The sequence below is a fragment of the Rattus norvegicus genome, chromosome 1 (assembly GCF_036323735.1).
Source record: "Rattus norvegicus strain BN/NHsdMcwi chromosome 1, GRCr8, whole genome shotgun sequence".
Classification (NCBI taxonomy): Eukaryota; Metazoa; Chordata; class Mammalia; order Rodentia; family Muridae; genus Rattus; species Rattus norvegicus.
This window is the reverse complement of record NC_086019.1, coordinates 45,723,828-45,750,835: the sequence shown is the minus strand read 5'-3', so window position 1 is coordinate 45,750,835 and position 27,008 is coordinate 45,723,828. Positions and strand designations below refer to the sequence as shown.

The 27,008-nt window shown below is 41.4% G+C and overlaps 2 protein-coding genes and 1 long non-coding RNA gene across 10 annotated transcripts in view; 1 reads left to right on the top strand and 2 right to left on the bottom strand.

The window, feature by feature from the left end:
* The window catches only part of Oprm1 (opioid receptor, mu 1), a 253,352-nt gene that overhangs the window by 67,887 nt on the left and 158,457 nt on the right, over window positions 1-27,008 (bottom strand). The window lies entirely within an intron of this gene.
* Ipcef1 (interaction protein for cytohesin exchange factors 1) overlaps window positions 1-27,008 on the top strand; it is a 202,794-nt gene that overhangs the window by 106,210 nt on the left and 69,576 nt on the right. For all 6 annotated transcript variants that reach the window (XM_063266112.1, XM_063266118.1, XM_039081247.2 and 3 more), the window contains 2 exons: window positions 21,871-21,944; window positions 23,313-23,384. In XM_063266112.1, the coding sequence (XP_063122182.1) occupies window positions 21,871-21,944; window positions 23,313-23,384 (146 nt within the window). The remainder of the gene's footprint in view (window positions 1-21,870; window positions 21,945-23,312; window positions 23,385-27,008) is intronic.
* Window positions 20,832-25,085, bottom strand: LOC134484992 (uncharacterized). Its single transcript, XR_010062873.1, has 2 exons — window positions 24,765-25,085; window positions 20,832-21,019 (listed from the first exon to the last, which is right to left on the bottom strand). It is a non-coding gene; the product is annotated as an uncharacterized LOC134484992 (long non-coding RNA).

The following is a 27,008-nucleotide window of genomic DNA, read 5'->3' as shown; positions in this document are numbered from 1 at the left end:
AGTTTGCATTGCTAAGGTCTATTAAAAAGGGACTCAGCTTTGCCCTCTATTGAGGATATAAATCTATCAGCTTAGGGATGTGATTTCTTCTCTCCCTTCTTCCACTACCTTCTCTTCTCCTGGCCTTTGTGAGATGGCTTAATTTGGGATAGTTAAACCTGTCTGCCAGCCTTGTGTAGGGACTGGTGATATTCTTCCATGGTGACATTGGTGTCCAAACATTGTGAGGTCGGCCCTCACTGAGGTAGTTGCTGAATTTATCCTTTGATGGGCACACGCTACTGGGGTGAGAGCTTCGTGGTTTGGCTGTAGAAAGAGAGCTGGAAATGAAGTTATTACATTATCTTTTGTGACTGGAGACATTCTGAGAGGGATGTTAGTGTTGTTGAATACTCTATAGAGCTTTGCAGAGAGATAGATCTGTTACTGACCCTGGGGAATGGCAACCCATTGCAGATCTTGGGAGAATTGGGGTCCCTTTGTTATAGAAGAAAGACCAATAGAGAAGATTCGTTAAATCATTTAAGGGACCAGTGCTAAATTAAGTCAACCCAGGACTGGGTAGATGTCCAAACAAATACAATTTCCTTCCTAATGGAAATTAAGGTGAACATAAGTATTTTGTATTTCCTGTTATTTTATTTTTAATAATAATTTTTGAATTGCATTTATTTAGTTTGTGTGTGTGTGTGTGTGTGTGTGTGTGTGTTTGGGTATATAGTATATGTGGATCATTACTCGTGTGTGAAGTCACAGGACAACTTACAATAAGGACTTGTTTCTATCATGTGGGTCCCTGGGATTTAACTCAAGTGGTCTTGGCAACAAGCATCTTCACCTGCTGAGCCATCTCTCCAGCCTCTATTTCTGATTATTTAGCTATGGCATTTGAGTGGTTATCACAAAGTGATTGTCATCTGTATCCTCCTTAAGACAAGCTGGTCTGAGTTACCCTATAAATAGCCCTGGGAGATTTCTTGAGCATGTACGATAGATTGGGTGTTGGAACATGCTGCATCTGAGGGACGTAACAGGGCTCAGAATTAAGCAGGCCATTTAGCTTGTCTCTCCCTTCATTCGTCCCAATGGCACTGTCCCTGTCTTCATAGAATGTGAAGGAGTCCTCTCTGGACCTACACAATTACAACTTGGCTCATTCGGCCTCTTCAGCTTCTGTTTCTCTTAGGAGAGTAGAGCAGGTTACTTTTGGGTTTCAGATCTTCCTAATCTTAGGCATTGGGGATTTCACTCTTCTGCATGGAGCAGCCATGTTGGCTTAGATGAGGAAGGGGAGAAGATAGACTCCGATGCCTGTGGGCTCCCCATTCCTGTGTGCTTTCATCGGATGCAGAAAGTAAGTTTTGGGATGCTGGTCATTTACTTTAGTGCCATTTAATTAGTAGCATTAGCTTGAGAGTAAGCTTACTATTGGTTGGCCCAGGAGGCAGAGCATTATAAGTGGTATACAGAAGAGTCTTCCATGAAGGACTTCTCATATTCTTTTGCTTTCTCTCTTTGCCACAGTCATTTCCGACATCTTAATTGTATGTTTGTTGTGGGTAGGCCTCAATGAAGATTTAATTAGCAGTCATATTCCTACTATCTGTGTGAATATCAACTGCAAAGTAACAGTCAAACATGCCCTCACAGAAAAACATGAAGTTAGTGCCCTCTACTCTAAGAATTTGGATTCAATAGCTGAGGCAGCCAAGGGTTGACTGATATCATCTTCCTTATCTGTTCCTTATTGTTCTTAGAGGGCCACCCCTGTTCTTTGTGACATTGTATATAGTATGATGGTCTATCCTGCAGAATATCTACCATATGCCAAAGGATGTTCTAGGCATTTTGCATGAAGGCTCTTATCTATTCTTCAAAACAATCTTCAGCTGGGAATGTTGGCACAGGATTGTAGTCTTAGCTACTCAAGAGGCTGAGACAGGAGGATTGCAAGTGCAAAGCCTGCCTGGTCTACAGAATGAGTTCAAATTTAGTCTTGTCAATTTAGTGAATCACTGTCTCAAAATGAAAAAAGAAATATAAAATGTCTGAGGATATACCTCGGTGGTAGACTGCTTGCCTAGCATGCATGAGGTCCAGGGCACAATCTCGGAGGGAGACAAAGACAGACAGAGACAGATACAGACAGAGACAGAGATAGATAGAGACTGGTAGAGACAGAGACATAGAGACAAAGACAGAGACAGAGATAGGAAGAGACATAGACAAAGACAGAGACAGAGAAACAGATATATAGAGACACAGAGAGTTAGAGATAGACGGAAATAGACAATCAGAGACATAGACAGAGAGACAGAGTCACAGAGGGAGGTACAGACAGAGATAGACAGAGATATAGACAGAAAGCCTTAAACCTCAGAGGCATATTTTAAAAGGTGGGAAGATTGAGACCTGGTTTGATCTGCCTAAGTCATACATGAAGGAAGTGAGTAAAAATTGCTTCCTGTCCAGGCCCCTTTGAGTCTCGATTATGCTATGCCACACTAAATGTTCCTGGGGACCAGGATAAGTGATATCATATTAGCCCATTTCCAAAAGGGAACTGAGAGATCATCTGTACAAGTAGCAATTCTGCTTTGACTGTACAAGCCACCCTTGCACATCCCTGTTGCTGTCAATGTTGCCCAGGGACATTGCTACTCTCCCCTCCTCGCTCGCCCTTCTGTTGTTGTTACCCAGCAATCAGTGGGGGCTGAGGTTCACCTCCTTCTGCTCACATTGCTTCTCCCAATACTACTACCCAGACTTCTTTAGGAAGGCCACTCATCATTTTCACGTGGCATTTTGTTGGCTTGAACTGCACCAGAGCACATGTAATTGCACACCACCTCTTACAGCACCATGTATAAGTTTAGTAGCCACAAAAATCTCAGCTAGTGAAAAACCAGGAATTAAACTCTGTACTCTCATTTTCCCATGACCTTAGGGTAAAGTTCAAACCCACTTTTGGGTATCATCTTAACGGGTACCTTTTTCTTCCTTCTCCGTACTCCACGTCCTAACCCAAGGCTTAGCCGTGGAAGCTTTGATCTCTATTGATGTGTTCTGGTGCTATGTACACCTTTGTCTACACAGATTCCCTGCTCAGAAAGGCTCTGCTTCTGGAAGCCTTTCTCCTGCCCGGTTTCAGCAAGCCTTCCCTCTTCATAAGAGCCACACTTTAATTTGAATGCATATCTTCTTCTTTTTTTAAAGACTTTTTAAAATTTATTATATATAAGTACATTGTCTTCAGACACACCAGAAGAGGGCATCAGATCTCATTACAGATGGTTGTGAGCCACCATATGGTTGCTGGGATTTGAACTCAGGACCTCTGGAAGAGCAGTCAGTGCTCTTAACCACTGAGCCATCTCTCCAGCCCGAATGCACCTTTTCTATGTCGACTTACCACAGACCTGAACTCAGCTAGTCTGTCTTCTTCCGTTTATATTATTTTATAATATTTTGATTGTCACACAGATCCTTTCCTTTTGAACGTGTGTCAGATTTTCCCATCTTTCATAATTGGTCATCATATCTACGTAGCAAGATCATGGGTTTGTATCTTTAGTACTTTAGGGTCTGGTGTTGAGTATGTACTTGATAGAGAGTTGTTGATTTCTCAAGTGAACAGGAACAAGGGATTGCTGACACTTACTTTGCCTAAAGGATTCTGAGAGATGAGATCTGGTTCAAGTATTTTTATTGACAGGAAGTAATTTCCAAGAAAGGGCATTTCCATTTCTACTCTTTAAAAAATATGATTCAATTGGTGGTTTGTTAGAAAGGACACCCATGGAGCAATCGGTCCCATAGGCTGTTCCCATCCTTGCTTAGCATCTTCTTTGGAGCTTTCAGGAGTAGAAGATGGGAATAGGGTGAGCATCTGAGTCTGAAGTCTCATGTGAGCAAAGGTGGGATAGTGTATATGTGAGCTACACCAAGCTCCTACGGTAGACATTACGTCTAATTTCTGTAACAACCACTTGTCATCGATTTTATTACTTCTATTTTTCAAGAGCCAAAGGAACAGGCTCAGAGCTTCTGAGGAAGTAACTGGCAGAGCTGGGTTTAACATGGAGATATTCCAAGGCCAGAGCTGGACTCTTTTCTGTAGACTGTGTGATGGACAGGTGACCTGGGCCTAGTAAAAATGGAACTAAGACTCTTTACACTGTTCAAAAATAGGGCTGCTGGGTAGGAGGGGGTTAAAGAAGATTCTCAGACTGGTAAAGAAACTGGCATGTGGAAACAGGAGCTTGACAGCAGTTCATTGGGAAGGAGGGCATTGTTGGAAATCTGGTTAGGAGCTGGTCAGAAAATGCAAGCATTCAGACGTGGATTCTTGGACTGGGGTTCTAGTAGTGAGAATCAGGAATGCACCACATTGATGGAGAGGGGCACCATATCAAGAGTCCTTGGATATGAGACAAAGTAGATGAGGCTAAAACAAGACTAATTTCCAAGTTTTAGTGCCTGGGAAAATAACATGAAAATTGAGAAGGAATTTATGGGTAGAGTGTAGACTTTTGTATCAGCTCATCCTCGGCTGTCTAGCTGGTTCACTTTTTGTTTTGTCCATTACTTGTCAAATTACTAGAAACTTGAGGGTTTTTTTTTTTTAAAATAAACTAACCAACATTGATGTCATTTGTGTTGGCAGCAACAGTTCAGGAAAGTGATGGGGCTACTGGGTAAACCACCTGGCCCTGTTTCATGGAAATTTCAGGTCCTCCCATCCCTTGTGCAGGGTAGTGTCTGGCTTAGTAGCCACCTTGGAGATTCACAGTCCTCTGAGGCTCCCACCTGTCTGTATAAATGTGGCCATGTCTCTCACTCATTGTCAGCCTGGGTGCATGTCAGTGCCCTGTGGTAATCATGCCCTATCGTCATCACCAGCTGCATGAGAACAAAGCAAGGCTCTCAGAGCAGCTTAGATGTGGAAGGTGCTTTTCTTGGAAACTATTTCCTGAGAGTCTTTTCTATTCGAGTTTGAGTATGTTGGTAGAGTAGAATTGGTCCTTCCAAGAAAGTCTTACTTGAAAGCCAGAATTTCTCCATAAGAGAACTGTCTTGATTGATGGGCAAATATGAAGAGCTGTTCTTTCAGCTAAAGAAAAACAAAAAGTGGGTTGGTTCCTGGAAGGAAGGGATCTTCTCTGCCCTCAGTTTGATGCCTTCTCTAAGCATACATTTTTGGAAAATATCTTAGTAATATTGTCATAGGTTGAAAAATAGTTTTATTTTTAATTGACATACTCTTTTCTTATGTGGCTTTTAAAAAATATTTGTTATTTTGTGCATTTGAATGCTCTGTGTGTATGGTGTGTGTGTGTGTGTGAATGTGAGTGTGTGTGTTTGTGTGTGTATGCATGTGTGTATTTGTATGTGTATGTGTATGGATGTGTGCATTTGTGTATGTGTGTGTACACATATATGTATGTATATGTGTATGAGTATATATGTGTCTGTCTGTGCTTGTATGAATGTACACATGTGAGTGTGTGTGTGTGTGTGTGTGTGTGTGTGTGTCTTTGATGCATGCCACAGGGGTCATGTAGGAGTTAGAAGACAGCTCTGTGGAATTGGTTCTCGCCTGCTTTTATATGGGCTCCATATAAAAGTTGTCAAGAGTATATGTCAAGCACCTTTACTGGCTGAGCTGTCTCCTTGACCCATTTGTGTAATTTAAATGTATCTTTAAACTCAGAAAGTAAAAGATACAGAGTAGTAGACATCAATATTTTGGGGGAAATAATGTAATTTGAATTTTCATGTTACTTATTAATGAAACATATGAAATTTTCTCACATCTTTCCTGACAGAATCCTATTTCAATGAGAAATGTGTATGAGTGTATATGTGTCTGTGTGTGTGTGTGTGTGTGTGTGTGTGTGTGTGTGTGTGTGTGTGCGAACACAATGCAGGACATGCTAGTGAGCAGGTGACCTCACAATGATGCTTCATTTCTTTAAAGTCAATTTATGGGTTTAAAAGAAGAATGATTTTTCCTAAAATCAAGCTGCCAGGTGGAAAACACAAACACATGCTCACTACTTAAAGAAGTGATATATATTTAGTATACAATTTATTAATATGCATATATGCAGTGTCCATATTTATAAATGTTAATGTGCATTCATATGTGTACAATTTGTCAACAGGGAGATCATTGAAGTAATTCTCTGTGCATTCATTTTCTTTCGAGTAATAAACTGACCAAGAACACTGTTGGTATGTAATCTGAGCTAAGTTGAGAGCTTTGAATGGAGATCAAAAGCACCATAAAGACACAAAAGGACCACAGACAAAGAACAGCAATTTTGTGGATGCTTTAAAATATATACGTGCTTGGGTATTGTAGTTACAGGGTGCAGAACTTTGCTTCGAACTTGGACACCATAAATGGTTCCTCATGGTGACTTGTATCCCATCCTGAAAAGATACCTACTGACTCACATGGAACCATGGGACAGGTGTGCAGGATGGAAGGGGTCAGGTGTTCTTCACAGGGTGGAACTCTCTGCAGGAGGAGGTCAGGTGACCTGGCGTTGGAGCAGAGATTGGTGTGGTGTAAGTTTTTTTCTTAGATGGAAGAAGTAGCCTGTGGGAGCTAAACTCATGCTCTGATGTGAGGATTCTTTAGAAGTCTACTTGAAGATATATCAGCCCTCTCAAAGGAGCCCCTTTAAGGGACAGACCAGCTGCTTCCACACAGGCTGTCTGATAAGCTCATTTGTCACTGGGCTCTGTGTTTAATCTCCTATACAGCATTTCAAAAGGAAGCTATCCAAGGGAAAAGAACTTAGAGATTGGGTTTATTTAAGGGGTCAGAATTTAAGGTCAGAATTAAATATTTGCAACAGTGCCTTCAGAAAGAATGCAAGGAAATGGTACGCTGAGGAAGAAGATGGCCCCCAGGCTCAAAGACAGGGCACAGGTCGCACCGGATGCTGCACACCCCCACTCTGGGAGTCAAGCTTCTTCCTCTGAAACACAGAAGCACAGATGGAAGGCTGACACCTGGTAAAGAGATAGTGAGATAGTGCCCATCATCAGCCCACGATCCTCTCTGAAGTCTCCCCACTTTTAATTTTACCCAACTAACTGTGGTGGTTACACTCATTCTCTACGGAAAAATCATGACTTTAGAATATTGGCTGTAAAATTCAAAAGTTACTGTTTTAAAATGTTGATGAAGTATGCATACACACACAAGTCAACGTCTTGAGCATTTAAAAGGGTACGTTTCAGTGGCATTGTATGTATTCATGTTATTGTTCAGCTCACCCCACCCTTCATCCTGAACTCTTTTCATCTTGTCTAACTGAAACTCTCAACCCATTAACCCATTCTCCGTGTTCTTTCTCTGCTGGTCCCTTGCAACTACCAAAGAATTTTTGTGTCTATGAGTTTGACTACTGTATGTCTACCCAGTAAGTATAGCCATATTTTTATTCATCTATGTATCATGTGTGTATATGTATGTATGTATCTATCATCTATTTACCTACCTCTATCAACTATCTAACTGCCTATCATCCATCTTTCTATCTATCTATCTATCTATCTATCTATCTATCTATCTATCTATCTATCCATCCATCCTCTTTATTTAATGGCTGGCTTATTTCACAAATCATTATATCTTCAGTTTCAACTTCCTCTCTTCTTAAAGACATCCTTGTGTATCCATTTGTGTCTATGGATGACTGCTCAGGCTACACCTACCTTTTACCTAGTGTCAAAATACCCCTAGTACAGCTATGCCCCTGCAACTATGCCTTTGAGGCTCTGCTTTGAACTCTTCTGGCTATATATGCAAGATTACAGGAGAACCATACTTTTAGTGTCTGCAGAAACAGTTTTCTGTAGCACACTGCTCTTTTCCCTTTCTCTCTGACAGAGAAGAGACAGGGAGTTATAGGGGCTCTAGAACTTTCTCAGGATTTACTTATTTCTGGTAATTACCATTTTAATGAGTGAGAATAAGGTGTCAAGCATCTCCTTGTGGTTTTGGTTTGCATTTCCTTAAGGCCCAGTGACTCTGCCTTGTGCTCATTGGCCATTTATGTTTTTTTTTTTTTTTTTTTAAAAACCTTTAGTCTACATTTTTTAGAGGCAGAGGGGCTGTTTCTGTTGCTTGGCCTTCAATAGTATCTTAACGATATTCATGGAACACAGGAAAACAGCCTGGGGAGATCAGAAAGCTCCTTGAAGATTTAATATACATCATGCGATGGCAGATTATGTGTTACAACTGTGATACCTCAAGGATTAATATTTGTTATTATTTCTTATTTTTTTATTGCCCCTAAATCTCTAGTATTGGCATTTGTCACTTAAATCTTATATGAATCTCTTTAAAATTGATTATTTTATTTATTTACATTTCAAATGTTGTCCCCCTTCCTGGTCTCACCTCTACAAATCCCCATACCATACCCCCCACTTTGCCTCTAAAAGGGCACATCCCCACCCACCCACCCACTCCAACCTCACCCCTCTGGCATCCTGATATGCTGGGGCAACAAGCCTCCTCAGGACCAAGGGCCTCCCCTCCCACTGATGCCAGATAAGGCCATCCTCTGCTGGATATGTAGGAGCCATGGACCCACCCATGTATATTTTTTGGTTGATGGTTTAGTCCCTGGGAGCTCTGGGTGGGTGGGTAGGGTCCAGTGAGTTGATATTGTTGTTCTTCCTATGGGGTTGCAATCCCCTTCAGCTCCTTCAGTCCTTCCCTATCTCTTCCATTGGGGTCCCTGGGCTCAGTCCAATGATTGGCTGTGAGTGTCTGCATCTGTCTTAGTCAGGTGCTGGCAGAGCCTCTCAGAGGACAGCCAAACAGTTCTTGCATCAGCAATAGTGTCCCAAGGTAAGGCAGTCTCTGAACGGCCTATCCTTCAGTCTCTGCTCCTTTTTTTTTTTTTTTTTTTTTGTCCCTGTGTTTCCATGTATGTCCTTTTGGGTCTGGGTTACCTTTATATGAATCTTACATGATGTTCCTTTTTTTTTCTTTTTCTATTGCTTTTAATGGGAAGATGAGTTCATTTAAATTTTATTTTTAATGAAGTTATTTGAGAATGGGAAATACGCAAACAATATATATTGATAATATTTGTTCTTGTTCTTCCTTATTCCTAAATCCTCCTTCCTTCCTAACTCACTCTCTCTTTCTCTCTCTCTCTCTCTCTCTCTCTCTCTCTCTCTCTCACACACACACACACACACACACACACACACACACACACACGTGTGTGTGTGTGCGCATGCGTGTGCTTATGTATATTTTACCAAGTCTATAGGTAGGCCCATGGGTCTGTGTCTCACCTATCAGAGCCCACACTCTTCTTTTTTTTTTTTGGAGCTGGGGACCGAACCCAGGGCCTTGCGCTTCCTAGGCAATTAGAGCCCACACTCTTTTTTTTTTTTTTTTTGGTTCTTTTTTTCGGAGCTGGGGACCTATCCCAGGGCCTTGCGCTTCCTAGGTAAGCGCTCTACCACTGAGCTAAATCCCCAGCCTCTTGAGTATTTCTTATATACATTTCGAGTGTTATTCCCTTTCCCGGTTTCTGGGCAAACATCCCCCTAATCCCTCCCCCTCCCCTTCCTTATGGGTGTTCCCCTCCCCATCCTCCCCCCATTGCCGCCCTCCCCCCAACAATCTAGTTCACTGGGGGTTCAGTCTTAGCAGGACCCAGGGCTTTCCCTTCCACTGGTGCTCTTACTAGGATATTCATTGCTACCTATGAGGTCAGAGTCCAGGGTCAGTCCATGTATAGTCTTTAGGTAGTGAGCCCACACTCTTAAAGGAAACAGCTTCCTTCCCCTAGTAGCCATCAGCTGGTAATAACTCCTCAGCCATCGGTGAGGTCTTCTTAGCTCCTCTCTTACTCAAGGTGGAATGTTGACTGGATTCTGTTCCCACAGGCAACTGTTTTGCTCTTGTGGCTTTAACTATGGGTGGCACCTTCAATTTTTTTAGTTACCAAGAGATAGTATTTATTCTGTGATCCTAAAAGTCAATCAAATTTCTCAAAGCTCTCTTTTTATTTGCCTTGCTTTCTTTTCTTTCATTGGGCTATGCTGATGAAGAAGTTGGCCTAGACTGATGAAAAGGATAGCCCCTCTGGGGTTCCAGGCTTCTCAGAGAGCCGGTGAGGCTGGCCATGAAGGGGCACATGTGCTAGGATTTTCTTTTTCCGATTGCAGAGAACCACCACCAAATCTTTTAAACTGTGAAAGTTTAAATCTTAACTGCTTGTGGAAATGGCATTTCTGAAATGAGTCTTTGTAAGAGAAATATACTTTCACTTATCACATGATATCATTTGGAGAGAAAGAGTGGCCAGGAACTGATTTATAGACACGGAATAGGACGCCAGCCACCTCATGGTCCCTCTCCAGTAGTACCTACTGTGGTAGGGAGGAGAGCATATCCTTGGGTGTTCCTTAGAAGGTAATAATGAAGAGGAATTATAAGAGTGATTGTGTAGTTGATGGTCACTATGAGTAGGAGTTTATTTATTTTTCCTGTGGGAGGGACAGGTTGGCTTAGGTTTTTCAGAGATTTGGGTGTGAGTGGCCTTTGTGGGAAGTAATTCAGAAAATGTAGTTGTTTTGTGGTTTGTGTAGTGGACTGGGTATAGGACTCCCCATGGATACCAAGAGCCTTGAAGGCTCAGGTTCAAAACAGTGTAGCATTTGCATATAATTGTTGTGGTTTGTCCTGAAGTTATCTGTATTTTGATGCTAATTCCACTGCCCCCAAGGACAGCTGCCTAGTCAGTACTCAGAAATCAGGTGACTTCACCAGAACCTCCCCATTGAATTTGTAAAGTACAGGTGAGGGGCAGGTACAGGATAGAAGGAGGCCTGTCATTGGAGGAGAAGGAAGGATGGGCGGGAGAGAAGTTTGAAGGAAGAGGAGGAGACTAGGACAGAAAGGAGAGACAGGACAGAGAAGAGGGTGAGAAGCCATGGCAGGTGATGTTAAGATTCTGTTCTGTGTATTTACAGGTTGTTATTAATGTTCCTAAGGGATGGATGGTACCAGCTTTATATGTTTAAGTGGACAATTATATCTTATCAGTTGGGTCAAAGATTATTGTGTTGTGTGTTCTTTTAAGTGACGGTTTGAGTGTAGGAAAGTGTGTGGCAACAGGAGACTCTGGGCTGCTAAGGAGTTGGGATGTGTTTCTGCCAAGATATCTAGCAGATATCTTGGGGCACTGAGGTGCTGGACCTAGCGGGGGAAAAATACAACACTACTATTATTACCATAATATTTTTACAACAACATATAATCTATACACACCCTTCTTTTTTTTTTTTTACACACCCTTCTTTATCATTGCTACAATACTTACAATACCCAATGCCATGTTAATATTAAGCAAATTGTTGTTTTGTGCTCGTTTGGTATAGACATGCTTAGGCATGTTTATCATTGGTGTTTGGTTCACTCTGTGCACATGACATGTACAAACCCAGAGCCACAACTAGCTTGGCAAGGGACAGACAAGTGAGAGAAGGCAGAGAGTAGCCAAGGATAGCTGCGGGTAACCCACACTAACAGACCTGGGGAATTCAGTGCTTTTGAAAAATAAAGAGTCCAGAGTTTGCATACAAGTGTCAGTGGCCGGAGTATTCATACACCAGGTCTTTTCAGACATGAGCCCATTCTAGGGGCTTGGTTTGTGAATCCCTCTACAAGTCAGAAGAGCGGGATTAGGGACTAAACCCCCTAGCAGATATATGCAAGTGTTGGCAGTGAGAAGTCTGGCTGAGGCACCTGTAGCATTGTCCACGAATTATCTGCCCACCCAGAGCCCTTGATTCTCTCTCTTGCTGGGGCCTTGGCAGCCTGGAACCATTGGGATTTTTCTAGAAACACTTTGGTCTACATTTAGAACTGACATCCAGAAGTCACTGGATTCTGTAAGAAATTGAGGCTTTTGTTTATTAGCCAAAGACATTTACCAATTGTTTTCTGTATAGAATATATTATCTCTAGGCATCTGCAAGAAGAAATTCTCAAGGTATCAAAATCTAATTATATTTATAGGATAATATTATATAAACCCAAATGCAATAATATTTTTAATAAAATATACACCAAATAATGTACAAACAGATTAGCTTGCAACCGTAATTATGCTCTAAGTAATTTAATATTTTTTTCCTTACAGCCACTAATCTGATGCAAAAATGACAAGGGAAAACTGGGACACAGGCACAGCTGTTCCAGGGTTCACTGAAGAGACTGAGTCAATAGACTTATCATTGGCTTGCTCCTTCTGAGTGATTCCTTTTCCCTTTATAACAGCTGACTGATAATGATCTCTTAACTTTCTAGGCCCAAACTATCTTATGGTATTGTATGCACACACATTGATTTTATTTAGCTCTAAGACACTGGTTGTGCCCTCCTTTTGCTGGAAAACAGTTGCTTCAGGGAACTCATCCCCTGGCTAAGATCCAGCAGTAAGTGGCTTGCAGTCTGATGTGCTGTTCCAGTTGGGGTTCTTTCTCCTGTGCTGTGTGGTAACTGGATTCTTCTGGTCTCTCTTAGTTCTCCTTGTAGGGTAGTGGAAGACTAGTCTCATGTTCGAATTACTAATTTCTGGGCCCAGTTCTGCATTCTGGAATTGTGTGAATCCTGTACAGTTTCCTCGTGTTACAACCATGTCTGCTTCATGAGTTCTGATATGGAGAATAGGATTAATTTTATCCAAAAGGTAGAGAATGGTACCTTGCTTCTTAGGCTTAGTGCTCAGTGTTAGCTCTGACCTGTTTCTCACAACCACATTCCTGAGGTATTTCACACTGACGGGGAGACCTGGTCCTTATTTCTAGAAGAATAATGAGGAAGAGGAGGAAGGGAGGGACAAAGGGAGAAGAGGTAAAAAGAAGGAAGAACAAACAAAAGGCACAGTTTTCTTGTAGCTTATAATGCTTGTTGTCCCCTAGGGCTGGCCAGGGCCCCTCTCTGCTACCCACCTAGGTGATGCCTACAGAAAGGACTGTGCTATCAGTGTAATCAGTATCCTGGCAGGGGGAAGAGGATTATCTTACTTATGGTACTTATCAGAACAAAACACGGGGGTCAACTTCACTGACGGGAAAGAGGAGGCGAGGCTGTAGAGTCTGAGCCATTTACAGGTGTGGAAACTAAGTAAGTACTAGAAATGGGGCAGCAAGGTCGCTGGTGAGAAAAGCTATCACCATCTCTGCTTAGACTGTAATTCACTAACTATGGGCAGTAAAATTCTATGTTCCAGGTCTTCCTGGAGTCATGCCTATTAAGAGTGTGTATGATCTATCACCAGCTTTTCTGTTTCCTTTTAAAAATCCTTTTACGAATTCATTCATTTCATTGGACCACAGTTTCCCCACCCTCCACTCTTTCTAGTCCTCCCCTGCCTTGCTCCCCCAGATTTACTCTTCCTCAATTTCCCTTACAAAAAAAAAAGGCAGGCCTCCCAGGGTTATCAAATGACCTGACCTAAGATGTTACAATGAGACTAGGCACAAACTGTCATATCAAGGCTGGACAAGCCAACACAGTAGGACGGAAAGGGTCTTAAGAGTCAGAGAAATCCCCACTCTCAATGCTAAGAGTCCCAGGAGAACACCAAGCTACACAGCCATAGTGTCTATACAGAGGACATGGCTCAGACCCATGCAGGGTCTGACCTCGTTTTCCTCTTGTTCATTTGTTTCCAATTTGTTGAATATCTTTTTTGGTTGTTGATTTTGATTACTTTTTTAAAAATATAACTCATTTATCCATTTTAAAAGTCAAAACCACACAACCAGGTATTCTTCTCCATTACTTGTCCATCCTCTTCCTCTCTTCGGTTTGAATTCATATTCCCACTGCTTCCTTTTACAAGTATAAGCAAGAGTGTGCATTGTATACAGTTTATAAGTATAAGCAAGAATCACATCCTGTTTTCTCCTTTTTACACAAATTTAAAACTCTGTACAATCATACTCATGATTTTCTCCCTTACTGTCCTATAAATTCCTTCCAAGATATTATGTATGTTAGTTTTCGCCTGTGGGTTCCACACATTATTCAACTTTTCCCTGATGGTGAACTCATGTATAGCTAGTGCAGGACAGGGTCAGCTACCACTACACTAGACAAGAGACACGTTCTAGTAAAACACAGGAAAAGGGGATCTGTTGATTGTGGAGCTAAGGGACCTAGTGCTTCATACCCATCTTTGGAGTCCCAACCGTATGTTTAGGCCTAATTGGTGATGGGGCCTAGATCAGGGGCCAGGAGATATGCGTGCTGAAGCAGTCCCAAGTGAGGCATGGTCTGTTCATCACCAAGTGTGGTCTGCTCATTACTGTCTCCTCTTGCTGGTTCTGCATGTGGTCCCCTCTGTCACAGCTAGAGGGGAACAATGTAGTTCTCAGGACATGGTCACTTCAGTTCTAAGGTGCAGCATTACCATTGTGGAGAATCCTCCTCATAGAAGGGGTGGAGGGGGTGGGAAGCAGATCTTTCCTGTAAAGTCTACTGTTTCTAGAAAGTAAAATGCCTAAACATTTAGGTCAATTTTACCTCTACACCTTTAGCCTTGACAGATAGGTTAGGTGGAAGATAAAGGAGACAGACAAGACAGAGGTAGTGATGTCAGGATTTTGGCACAATTTGGTTGTGGTCTCTAGTGAGGAGTCCATGCCTTTTAGAAAGGAGGCTTCCAGGTACCTGTGTCATGTGTGTTCTTTATAGTCATGTGTGAATACAAATCGTGCCACATGTTATCCCATGAAGTCTCAGAGATATATGTAGGACAGACCTCAGAAGTGGGGTTTCTGGTCGAAGGTCACATTTCTGTAGCTCTGTCCTTCTGTCTGTATTTCATTTCTACCTCTGTGTGAGAGTGACTTTCTGCAAAGCTTGCTCATGACAATTCATCTTGTCTTATCCCTCTTCAATTTCAGTTTACCTCTAGCTTATATTTTAGAAAACAGGGTTTCAATTTCACGACTGTCACAAGTCTGTATGTGACAGGAGAATCTAGCACCCAATGTGTGTGCTAGGAGAGTCCAGCCTCCATGTGTGTGCTCAGAGAGTCCAGCCCCTTTGTTCTGTAGTAGCCTGGGAAAGCACAGCTGAATTCATCTTTGTCTTTATTTCTAGCATGTATGTATGAGAGCGGGGAGGGAAGGAGAGGGGTCGGGGGAGAGGGAGGAAGGGGATGTAGGGGCATGGCTGAATAAATAGAAGATTTTTTGGGAAGTGGAGAGTTTTGGAGTCTCTTTAGATTGTAATAATCATTGAGCATGAACTCAGTGTTTGGTGAAAGTGTGAGCTAGTCATATTTAGTGGGATCCTTAGGACCTTGGATTTCACCTTCTGAGTTTTATGATAACCATGTAAGAGGGACATTATTCACAGGATTTAGGACCCAAACTTTTGTTCCATTTTTTTCAGCTTAATTGAGGGATATCTACTGTATCATATATAATATCTACCCCATTCAATTCCATTACAACAAGCTCATTGTAGATCAGTTGTTTAGTACCAATTTGGTCCCTTGTGCCTATTTACCATGAACCTTACTTCCAACCCCATGCCTTTGTTTCCCCTTCTGCCTCCATGGACTTCATAAAATAGAGACATAGAATAGCATACTATCTCCGTCAGAATGATAGTCTCAAGGCTTGCATACAGCTTAGCACGAGATGGTTGTTCCTTTCTTTGTAATAATGATAGAGGTCTGTCCCCTGATCGTGATGAGCAAACCATGCTGTTCAGTTACCCGCTGATGGACATTTAGGTTGTTTCCTGGTTTGGGATACTATGACTAATGTGCCTATAAATATTTGCATGTACCTCTTTTCATGGGCATGAGTTTCATTTTGGGGTGGGGGTAAATACCCAGGAGTGGAATTGCTGGGCTTTGCGGTAATTCTATGCTCGTGATTTTTAGAAAATGCTGAAATAGTTTCCAAAGCAGTTTCCACACCTCATCTTAACCTTTTCTTTATTGTCAAAGGGGAAAAATTCATGTTCTATCACTCGGTCATTCACAACACTTGTTTATCTTTTCTGCACACAATGAACACTTGCCTTATAAATAAAGAACATATAAATAAAGCAGTTACTTCCTTCAAGAGACTCCTGTCTGTCAGCAAGCAACCAGGTCACAACACTGTTAGAGGACTATGAAGGAAGCCCACTACTGACTCTGAAGACAGACAGGATGGAACCTGTCTAAGACTTGTGGGAACAGGTCCTACCCATCATAAGGCTTGGAGACTAACATTGGAGGGTGAGGTGGTAGGATTTAGTATCATCAGGTTGAAGTAGGCTTTCTGCCCTGAGGGAATTCCACAGCTCCATTATGGTACTTACCTTCACGTGGTTACCATCCATGGGATACTACATAATTTACATGGTTCATGTTGATCTTTTTGGGGGTGAGGAGCCCCCCAAAGCATTTGTTGACTAAATGGATGTATGGAAGCCTTCAGTGAGAGAGAAAAGAGAGGTTAAGGGAGGGATTAACACAAATGATTGACACTGGAGGCAGGACCAGCATCCTTGCTCCTGTGTCCCTGATGTTTGAAACAGTTTTTCTGCCTTGTAATAACAACTGTTCAGTAATGCTCTGCTGAGATGGGGGATGTCAGAGATGCCAGGGAAAGTGGATGGGCGGTGTGTGGTCACAGAACCGTGTGCTGTTGTATTTAAGACTGGTGAGTTTGCACAGTGGCTTGAGGACAATCCTTTTAAAAATCGCATTAGGGTGGAGGAGAAATTAGCAGGTCCTGCTGTATAACTGTCGGGTGACTTTTTTGAAAGTTTGGACGAGTTAAAGGGAAGGATAACATTCAAGTCAGCTATTTTAGTTACTAAATCAGGCAGGGATAGATCTGAAAGGGAAGGAGGAAGAGGAAGAAGGGAAGGAGGAAGAAGAGAAAGAGGAAGGGGAAGAGGAGGAAGAGGAAGAAGAGGGGGAGAAAAAAGAGGGGAGGAAGAGGAGGATGAAACTGCCATTCCAAGAGAAGTTGCCCATTGTGATTGTTGCTTCTGAGTTTTGTTTGTTTGGTTGGTTGGCTTTTGTTTTTTTTTGTTTTTTTTTTTTTTCTGTGCTAAATAAACAAGGGACATTGATGTAGCTGTCCTGACTTTGGATACGGCTCAGATGTCTTCAGAATAACGAAAAAGAACTGCTGCATATGAGAAGGGTTCCCAGGGAAACTTTGTGCAGTGGTTACACCCGAGTGCCTTTGGATGGCTATTTGGAAGAACCTCAGTCTTTTCAATCTATGCAGAAAGGAACCCATGTGAACAAAGATACATAATCTATCTCTCCTTAGTTTATTGTGGACAAGTCACAGTATGCTTGTGGAGGTCAGAAGGTAACTTTTAGTAGTCTAGTCTTTCCTTACATCACATTTTTGGTCTTGGGGATAGAGCTCAGGCTGCCACCTTTAGTGACAAGCACCAAATCCACTAATTTACTTTTAAATCAATACAAATATTAGTAAAAGCTTATTTATTTATTCATTGCAGGCTTATTTGTTTTAGCTATTTTATTTGGGTTCTTTTTATACCTCTACCTCCCTTCCAACCCTTATTTTACCCTAATCCTTTCCCAGCCCTCAACACTAGGTAGGAGAGAAAGAAGGTTAGAGGCTAGAAGGTTACTTCCTACTGAACAGAAGCATTGAGTTCCTTGGGGCAAGTCCAGTCTTTCTCTAGTCAGGATTTCTCCAGCTTCTAAGGTCTTTTCTCTCAACCATCAGCGACAGCAGCACATGAGCAGGAATTAGCTGGAGGAACAGCCTTGCCTTCTTCAGAGCTTTCTAGTTCCTCTCTGGGCTTTGGCATTTATTCTCTCTCAAGAGGTCTCAGAATTAATCTATCTGCAGCTGGCAGAATCATGCATGAGCCAAATAGTCAGCTGCTGTGGACAATCTGAAGCAGCCCCCGTATCTCACAGCTGGGATCAAAACAAAAACATGTTTACATAACAAAATTGGGTTTTTATAAAGAAACCAAAAACTCTACAATTCTTTTATTATTTATTTTTATATTTATCTATTTGAGTGTGTGTGTGTGTGTGTGTGTGTGTGTGTGTACAGGTATATGGAGGTCAAAGGTCAAAGGTTGTGTGCATCTCTCTCAATTGCTCTCAGCCTTATCTTTTCATATGGTTCTCTCATTAAACCTGAAGTTCTGTGACTAGAACAGACACACTGGTCTGCAAGGCCCAGGGATCGTTGAGCCTCTGCTTTCCTAGTGTGGTCAGCTTTTTGCATGGGTTTTTTGGGTTGAACCTATGCTTATGTGGCAAGCACTTCACCAACTGAGCGTCTTTCCATCCCCTGTATGTTTCATTTTTTGGTTTATTTACATATTATTGCCATATAAAACATGCTTATAGCATTGCAATTAAATTGTTCAGAGGGATATGTCATGGCAAAAAATTGGGTGTTAGCTCTAATTTAGTAATTTAGCTCTGTAAGAACATAGTTTTCTTTGTTTTAATTTTCCAGTTTGTTTTTTGGTTGACTAGAGGACAGGGACATTGGAGAAGATGGAATTGTGGAACACATTAGGGCTCGGTCATAAAGGGCTTTCTGCTGAGACACTTAGGCTTTATCCAAGAGCAACTGGGAACCATGCAGGGTTTTAATTAGAGAAGTGACTTTTGAAGCATGCTCATGATGTGGAGATTTTCCGTGGCTGCTACTTGGATGCTATGTTAGATAGAAGGAAAGAATTAGAAAGAGGGGGGATCTGGCTTTGGAGGCCGTTGCAGTAACCTAACAAAATGCTAATGGTGATGGACAGGTCATGATGTGGTAGGAATAGACGAATGAACCATCTGTGGAAGATGCAACCATAACCTGCATGAATTCTGGGAAGAATTGTCTCAGTTCATCTTCTATAACAAAGTACTAGAGGCTGGGTAGCTCATAAAGTAAAGAAATGCTTATTATGGTGCCAGACCCTCTTAGCTTCCAGCAAGGACCACACGCAGCTAGTATGATGGAGAAGCAGAAGGCTTAGTGCTTGTATGCAAAATGATCCCAGCGTGTGGGCCACCTTCTTTGACAACAACCCCTCCTCTCAGCAGGCAAACCAGTCTCCAGAAAATAAGAATTCACCCTCACGAGAAAAAATCTTAGTACCCAAACGGCTTAACATATTCATCCATTTTTCATCATGTGTTTGCGGCATGTGGAGACCAAAAGGAACATCTCAGTTGTCCTATACTAGGCCATTATCAATCTACACAAGGGGCTTCAGGATTGACTCTTGATTCAAGTTATAGATTTTGGATGCATGTGTACAGATGATATATGATTCTGGAGTTGCTGGATTGAAGAGGGTATAGGTTTATGGACTGAACTGCAAGGAACCCTGATCCTGGAGAAGTAGCAGAAGACCCCATGAAAGCGTCAGAAGAGGGGGGAACTAGAGACGAGGTGAGCAGCAGTGTAGTGTATCAGGAAAGCTAAGCCAGGAGGCACAGGAGAGGACTGGACTGTGTTGACAGTCACTAGAGTCTATCTCAGGTTATAGAAGAGTTGGATAGGACTTAGCAAAGGAAGTATTGATATTTCATAGAATCTAGAACACTCACATGGAGATACATGTTAGGGGGAGGTGGCGACAAATGCTTAATATAAACAATTGTTTTTCCCAGGTATGGGAATTTTTATGAAAGTATTTTAGCATGGCATCTATGTTTTATGAATATGGCCATTTTATAGAAGATCAACCATGAGGTCAGTACTTGAGAGGACATTTAGTACACTCACAACACTTTACAACAACCTCTATCTAGTTCTACACTATTTCCAAGACAAAATTCTACTCCCTTGAAGCAGTTATGCCCAATTCTTCACTCCCAAAGGCCTGGATATATAGCTTTTTCTTGTCATCATGTATTTGTTATTTTGAATACTTTATATAAATGGAATCGGCTAGTATGTGATCTTTTGTGACTAAAATCTTTCATTTAACATAATATTTTCACGGCTTATCCACATAGCATTTGTCAGTCTTTCATGGAGTTTGTGACTATATATAATATTTCTCTGTGTGACTTTATCGCAGTCTGTTTATTGATGGTCATTTCATTTGTTTCAGTCTGTTTCCTGTTATGAATCATGGTTCTGTGAATGTACATATATACCTGAGCATCTGAATTTGGTTGTTTTGGATATGTTTCTAGCAATGGAATTGATGGGAGCTGGTTTCCCAAAATTACATTTATTCATATCATTGTAATTGAAAAAATCACAGGAAACATGTGTTTTATAAAATATTAACTCATATATTGTACATTCTTGAATACTTCATTGTTTTTTAAAGATGACATTGGTGAAGCCAATATGTGGTGACTAAATAGCCTACCAGTAAACAGTGTGTCTATACATGCACTCAGTGTATGGGCGTGTGTATAAATCTTTTGTAGAGAGAAGTTCTCACAAGTACTGAGTTTTAATTCTCATAAAGGAGCATATGTAGATGCATGCTTGGATAAATCTAGTTTTGTAGGAGATAGAGGCTAGGAATAGAGTTGATTATTTCACAGTTTAATTTTTCTGAAGAAATGATTAATTTGATTTCTCAGTGATATGGAACAGAGACAAAGAAACAAAGTTAACTAAAATCACCCTGGAACAAATTTAACACCTAGCTGATTTTTAAATTAATACTCTGTTTTCAAAATAAAATTGTTTTCATCTCCTAATATCTGCTACTTCACTTACATTTTTTTTAATTGTGTTTCTCTGCTCAGGGATGTTAGGGAGTATGAAAAGAAATCCACGCTCTGTTTAAGACAAATGACTCAACTTCTTTGCAGACTATCTCAACTGTATTCATACAAGTTAACTGGTTCATAGAGAGGTGGGGCCTTTGTAACACTTCCTGTGAAGAGTTTGTTTTTTAGGTTTGTTGAAGAAGTTCTCAACCATGGGTCATGTCTCTTTTGTGGTCCAATGACTCTTTTACAGAGTTTGCCTAAGACCATCAGAAAACAGATATTTACATTATTACATAATACAGATTCATAACAGTATCAAAATTACAGTCGCGAAGTACCAACGAAAATAATTTTATGGTTGGGGTACATTACACCATGAGGAACTGTATTAAAGGGTCACAGTATTAGGAAGGTTGAGAACCACCATCCAATTTAAACCAACATGCTTCCTATGACATCTGCAGTGTCATTCTTTCCTGAGGACTCTCTTCTACAAGAATCAACTCATGGCACTAGGGTTTCACAAGGTGTGGCTCTGACCGGACACTGCCTATAGACTTGGGGAAGAAGATCATCCCTGTTGAGTGTCTGTTAAGTGTTTCATTTACCCTGGTTTACTGCCGTCCTAACAGACAGAGAGATGTGTATCTATGGGTTTGCCAACCTCAAGGCCTGGGCTCTGTCCATCATCCCAAGACTGCTAATTTGGTTTCATCTCTTGTGCTTGTGGCTTCACCACACTTGTGTGTGTGTTGGGGGGGAAATGATGCTATGCCTGCCTCTAGGCTCAGCAGGAAGCAGGACGTGGGTGGGTTAACTTTGTGGGTTTCATAAGGACAGAAGTAAGGTAGGGACAGGGACAGGGCCTGTTGTATATTGACCATCCCTAAGCTGTGTCATGTCATTTCTTATGAGAATATTCTGTTTGTGTTCTTTAGAATATTAATTTCTCCTGCAAATGGTGTATCTAAGTCCATGGCTAGTTGATACTCCTTCATGGACGTTCCGGTAGATTCTACTTTATTTCATTCATACCCTTTCTATTTGTTGTCACCATTTCATAGCTTAGGATCCCAGCATTTATTAATGTGTGTGCTATGTGTTTCAGGCAGAGAAAGCAGATGGATTTGTCAACCTGCCAGATTTCACAGTGGAAAGAGCCTCTGAATGCAAGAAAAAAAAGTGAGTTGTACTTCCTCTGCCCCCACAAAGCCCTGATCCAGGATCATAGCTGTTTTCAATGTTTACCTAGTGATGGGGTGATATGTAAGTGGGTACAGGTAGAACTCAAATGTCTGGAAAGTTTTAGCATTGTGAATTGGAACTGCATAAGTATATATGCTCATAGAAAATGTTCATAGAAATGTCTTACTTCTCATTTTCGGATATTTCAACCTGGGGACTGGGGGGTGGGTTTAACTTTCCCCACCACAAAGGCAAGGGAATCAATGTTGAGACTTTGACCTTGTAAAGAACAAAGAGCTAAACAAATTTCTGTCACCAGGCAGAAATGCAGACCCTACAGCAAGAACAGATCATCTTGACTTGTGGGATTATTACTATCAGCCTTATCATTGAGTGCTCTGATGTGTTTAGTCTGGGATTGCAGCCTGCTATAGGTTAAATGTGAGCAGAGATGGAAATGAAGGCAGTTCTAGCTCATGCTTTTTCTTCTGCTCACAAGCACAGAGCCTATAGGGTCTGGAAACAGCTCAGAGCTCCTTGGACAGCTGCATGTACACCTTGGTCACATGGTCATTTCAAGAGAGCATCCGGCTGTGACTTACTTTTGTGTCTTCCCTCATCCTTCTTTTCTTTCTTCAATATCATCTCCCATATTATCGGAAAGGGACATTTCTTCATTGATCAGCAATGAGTTGTTGTCTTGGGATCCACTGTTAGCTTTTATTCTTTGTTATATGGGTGTAACAGCTATGTTTTGCTCTGTGTTGGTTGTGTTGATGTTCTTGATTTTTGATTTGTCAATAAACAAACAACCCCCCGCCCCCAAACAACCAAAACTGGCCTGCTCTATAGATCTTCTGGTGTGCTTGGTAAGTGAAAACATTCTGCTTGCTGTCATGGATGGGTTGTCAATTTCCTTTAGCTAATATCTAGTTCAAACTTTTCCTTTACCAATACAGAGCCCCTTTTCTATGGCTTCTGAAGAGTCACGAGGGTGTAGAAGTTTCATACATGACTGTTTTCCTATAAATAAAATACCACTGTATATTTGGTTGAATGTAAATAATATCTTGCTTGAATGAGTTGATTTAAATAATATTAACTGACAACTCAGGGATTCTTGAATTTAATTGTCTTTATACAGTTAAATAGCAGGTGAAAAAAGACACACACACACACACACACACACACACACACACACACACACACTTAAATGGAAACTCTTGAATGGCTAAAATGCAGCCCTGACAGGATAAATTGACTCTTCACTTTACTAAGTGAAATCAAGACTATATAATAGGTGTTTAGTATAACAATTACTTTAAAAACACTAACACTTGCGTGCTTTTCTTTTTTTTTTTCTAGTGCATTTAAGATCAATCACCCACAGATCAAAACCTTCTACTTTGCAGCAGAGAATTTGCAGGAAATGAATATGTAAGTAGATAAAACTGGTGGGCCCAGTCCCTAAGAGGGTGAACTCACTTTGGTCTGACATTAGAGTTTTAAGCCAATGGTCACATCAGTTCCTGTCCTATTTGTTTGTTACTTTATCTTGTTCTGTCAGTTAATTTCTTTAGCAATTTTAATACCATCTTGCTTTCTTCTCCAGCATTTGTAGTACTTTGGGGGAAGTACTCTTATCCCAATGGCTGTTTTTAAAAGTAGCTGTGAGATTCTTCTAAAGGAGCCCTCGAGAGGAGAGGGTAGCTAGACTGAGACCTTAAGCTGAAATTCACATCCCAAGGAGAAGGACCCAAAGGAGGCCTGAAACCATTCTTACAGCTTTCTGATCCTCACCCAGTCTCTGCAGCCTGTAGCATGTGCTGCGTGATTAACTCAAAAGGCTCGTGGTCTTGCTGCCTGCTTCTTCATGTAACATCCTGAGCATCTACTTCGCATGCATCTGACTTTAAAAAATATTCTCTCTCTGCTTCCTGCATGCTCTGCTAAGTCAGTGCATTCAGTTCCTACTTCCCTCCTGGTTTAGATGACGATGCATTGTAATTTGAGTGAAGCTGTCTGTTAGGTGCTGCCTTTGAGGCATAGAGGACATCCTACTTGTCTAAAATGCCTATTCTTGGTGTCTTGAAGACCATCATGTAATAACATAAAGTCTATGAAACATCTATAGTGTGCCCCATTGCCAAAAAGGCTGGGCAATAATAGTCAACACCTTCTACTGCCATAATTCCTCCATCCATAGAGTTTACACTGAGACTCTGCTATCTACTTGTACATGATAAGTTCCTTGTTTATCTTCCAGACATAATCCCTCTGTGCCTTCTTGTTTTAGAACTAACTAAAATAAGTGCTACTTTTCATAACACGCCTCTCACCCCTGCTTCAGGTCACCTCTTCTGCAGCATTGTCCAGCTGGTGGCCTTCTCATTTATAATAGCCACTTAGCTTACCCTCACCTCATTTCTTCAGATGAGAACACAACAAAGCTCACAGGAAGTTGGGAAACCATGGTTAGCTCTCAGAGAAGAAATTGACAGCTGGGTCCTCCAAATATATCTTTGATATACAAAGAGACTCTTCCTGGTTTTACACCCTCCCTCCCGTGTTTATCAAGTGTGTGTGTGTGTGTGTGAGAGAGAGAGAGAGAGAGAGAGAGAGAGAGAGAGAGAGAGAGAGAGAGAGAGAGAGGAGAGAGAGAGATGGGGTCGGCGTAGGGGGAGAAGACACATCAAAAGAAAGGCTTATACCCCTCAAAGGTCATCACTCATCTCTGGTGACTCAATCCAGCTGATTTGCAATGACACAGTCTTCAAGCATCCAGAGAGGGTAATGCTCTTGCTTAGAAGTACTTACTTAGAACACAGAGATGATGAATGCTATTCTGCAGCTGAGTCACCAGTGAGGTTCACAGGACTGGCTCTGCCTGTGGTGGTTGGGAGGCAGGGCTACCCACCATCCCACACCGATAACTCCTTTAACAGCATCCTGGGCTTTGTGTATCTTCAGCTTTACCTGTTACCATCTTCCCCACCCGTGTCAGGGGTGATCATTTTAAAGTAGTTTTCATTTTCTCAGCGGAGGACTAGGTGAGAGAGAACATCCCAGAGAAATAGTCCTTTGGAGTGCTTTGTTGCCTGGTGAGTGACTCCTACACAGCAGAATACATTTCCTTTCAAGAGAAGGTTAGACTTTTATGAGGTCATTGGGATCCATTGTGTTCCAGGGACTTTAAGTTACACATCAAGGTTACTTAGCTCCTTGTTCCTGGCTCCCACCAGCTCAGTTTTTGTTTCTATCTTTGCACTTTATCTTCAGGGTTTGTTTTCCATTTGCAGATTCCTAATTACTGGCAGGTCTTGTATGCGTTTTATTGATAGATAAATACCTTTATCTTGATGGCTAGTAACTCAATACCTGTCACTACAATCAAGATCAAATCTGAATGTCAGTCTGTGTAATGTGTCCTTTCCCAACTAATAAACAAGACATAAGTTGAAACTTGAATTTCTTGCATCCTGTGCCCTCATTTCGAATCTCTCCAGTTATCTGCATACTTTGAAGGATTAATTTTAATCATCGTCCTTAAGTTGCTCACTTCACTACTCATGATGACATGGCCCATTTCATCTGCGCCTGGATACATGATGATTTCTTATATTTGTAAAACCATTGTCCTAGTTTCACTTCTACTTTGTCATAAAAGAGCCTGACAAGAAGCAGTGTAGGGAAGAAAATGGTTTATTACACTTAAAATTCTTGGAAAGGAGCTTAAACATCATGTCTGTAGTCAAGAGCAGAGAGAATAGATGCCTGGATCCTTGCTTGCTTGTTGTCTTATGCTTAGTTAGTAGTCTTCATTTTTATACAATTCAGGACTAAAGCCAAGGGAATGGTGCTTCCCACTATGGGATGGGTGTTCCTACTTCAGTACCATGAAGATAATGCCCCAGAGACAAGCTCAGCCTGATATAGGCAATGCCCTCAATGAGATCTTCTGCCTGAGGATTCCAGGTTGTGTCAACTTTATGAAGCTAATCATCACAGCCATTATTGGGTTGCTTTTAGCATAATACTTCCAATAGCCAACAAGGACCACCAAGTTTGTCCTTTTTCCTACAAGATAATATAGATGATACCTAGAGATTTATTTTTAATGACACATAAAACTCTTCCTTTTCTCTTGATGGCGCCTGCTTAAACTAGTCAATAATATATCTAGGAATGGTATGGTGAGCAGAGAGGAAGTGGGAGGGATGGGTAGTGATTTCAGATTTCAGTCACTTAACTAACTCTGGCTAACTACAACTTTTGGGGGGCTATAAACTGAAAACTGTTGGTCTTCTTAAAGTGGACCATGAAATATATTGTATTTTATCTGATTTAGAAAATGTGCCTTAAATTTTTGTTTGTGTAGCACACATGTTCATGTGTGTGGACATATGCATGCAGATGTCCATGTATGTTTGTGTGTGTAAGTGTGGAGGCCAGTGGTCAACCCTGGGTGCCTTCCTCTGTTGACTATATCTTATATTTTGAGACATTTTCCCTTACTGAACACAGAGTCTTCCCTTTGGGTGAACTGTCTAGCCAGCGAGCCTCATAATAGAGCTGCCTGCCTCTGCCCATCACCCCAGTGTCGGGGATGTAAACTAGTGCCACTGTTTCCCTCCTTCTGTGGGTCCTAGGAATCTAAAATCAGGCCATCATGCTTTCATGGCAAGCACTTTACTCAGGGACCATCTCCTGCTTCTCCTACTCTATGATTTTAAATGTTAGTGAGGTAATACATGATGAGACACCTTGTAAAATCTATATCACATAGAAATAGAAAACACATGAGTTTCTGGCTCCTCCTGCCTTCCATCCATCTTCTTCCCAGGGTGATCCACATTTGACGGTGTGATGCTTTCCCTCTTCGCACTGTGTGCACCAGTTTACACACAGGTGTAGATGCATCAGGTTTATAGAAAATTAGGACAGGGCAAACATATGGTCCTGTTCTTTTTTTCTACTAACAGTATGTTCATAGTAGCTTTTTTTCCTGAGTCATTACAATTCCCTTTATGAATATTTTTATTAGCTTCATTAAAACACAGC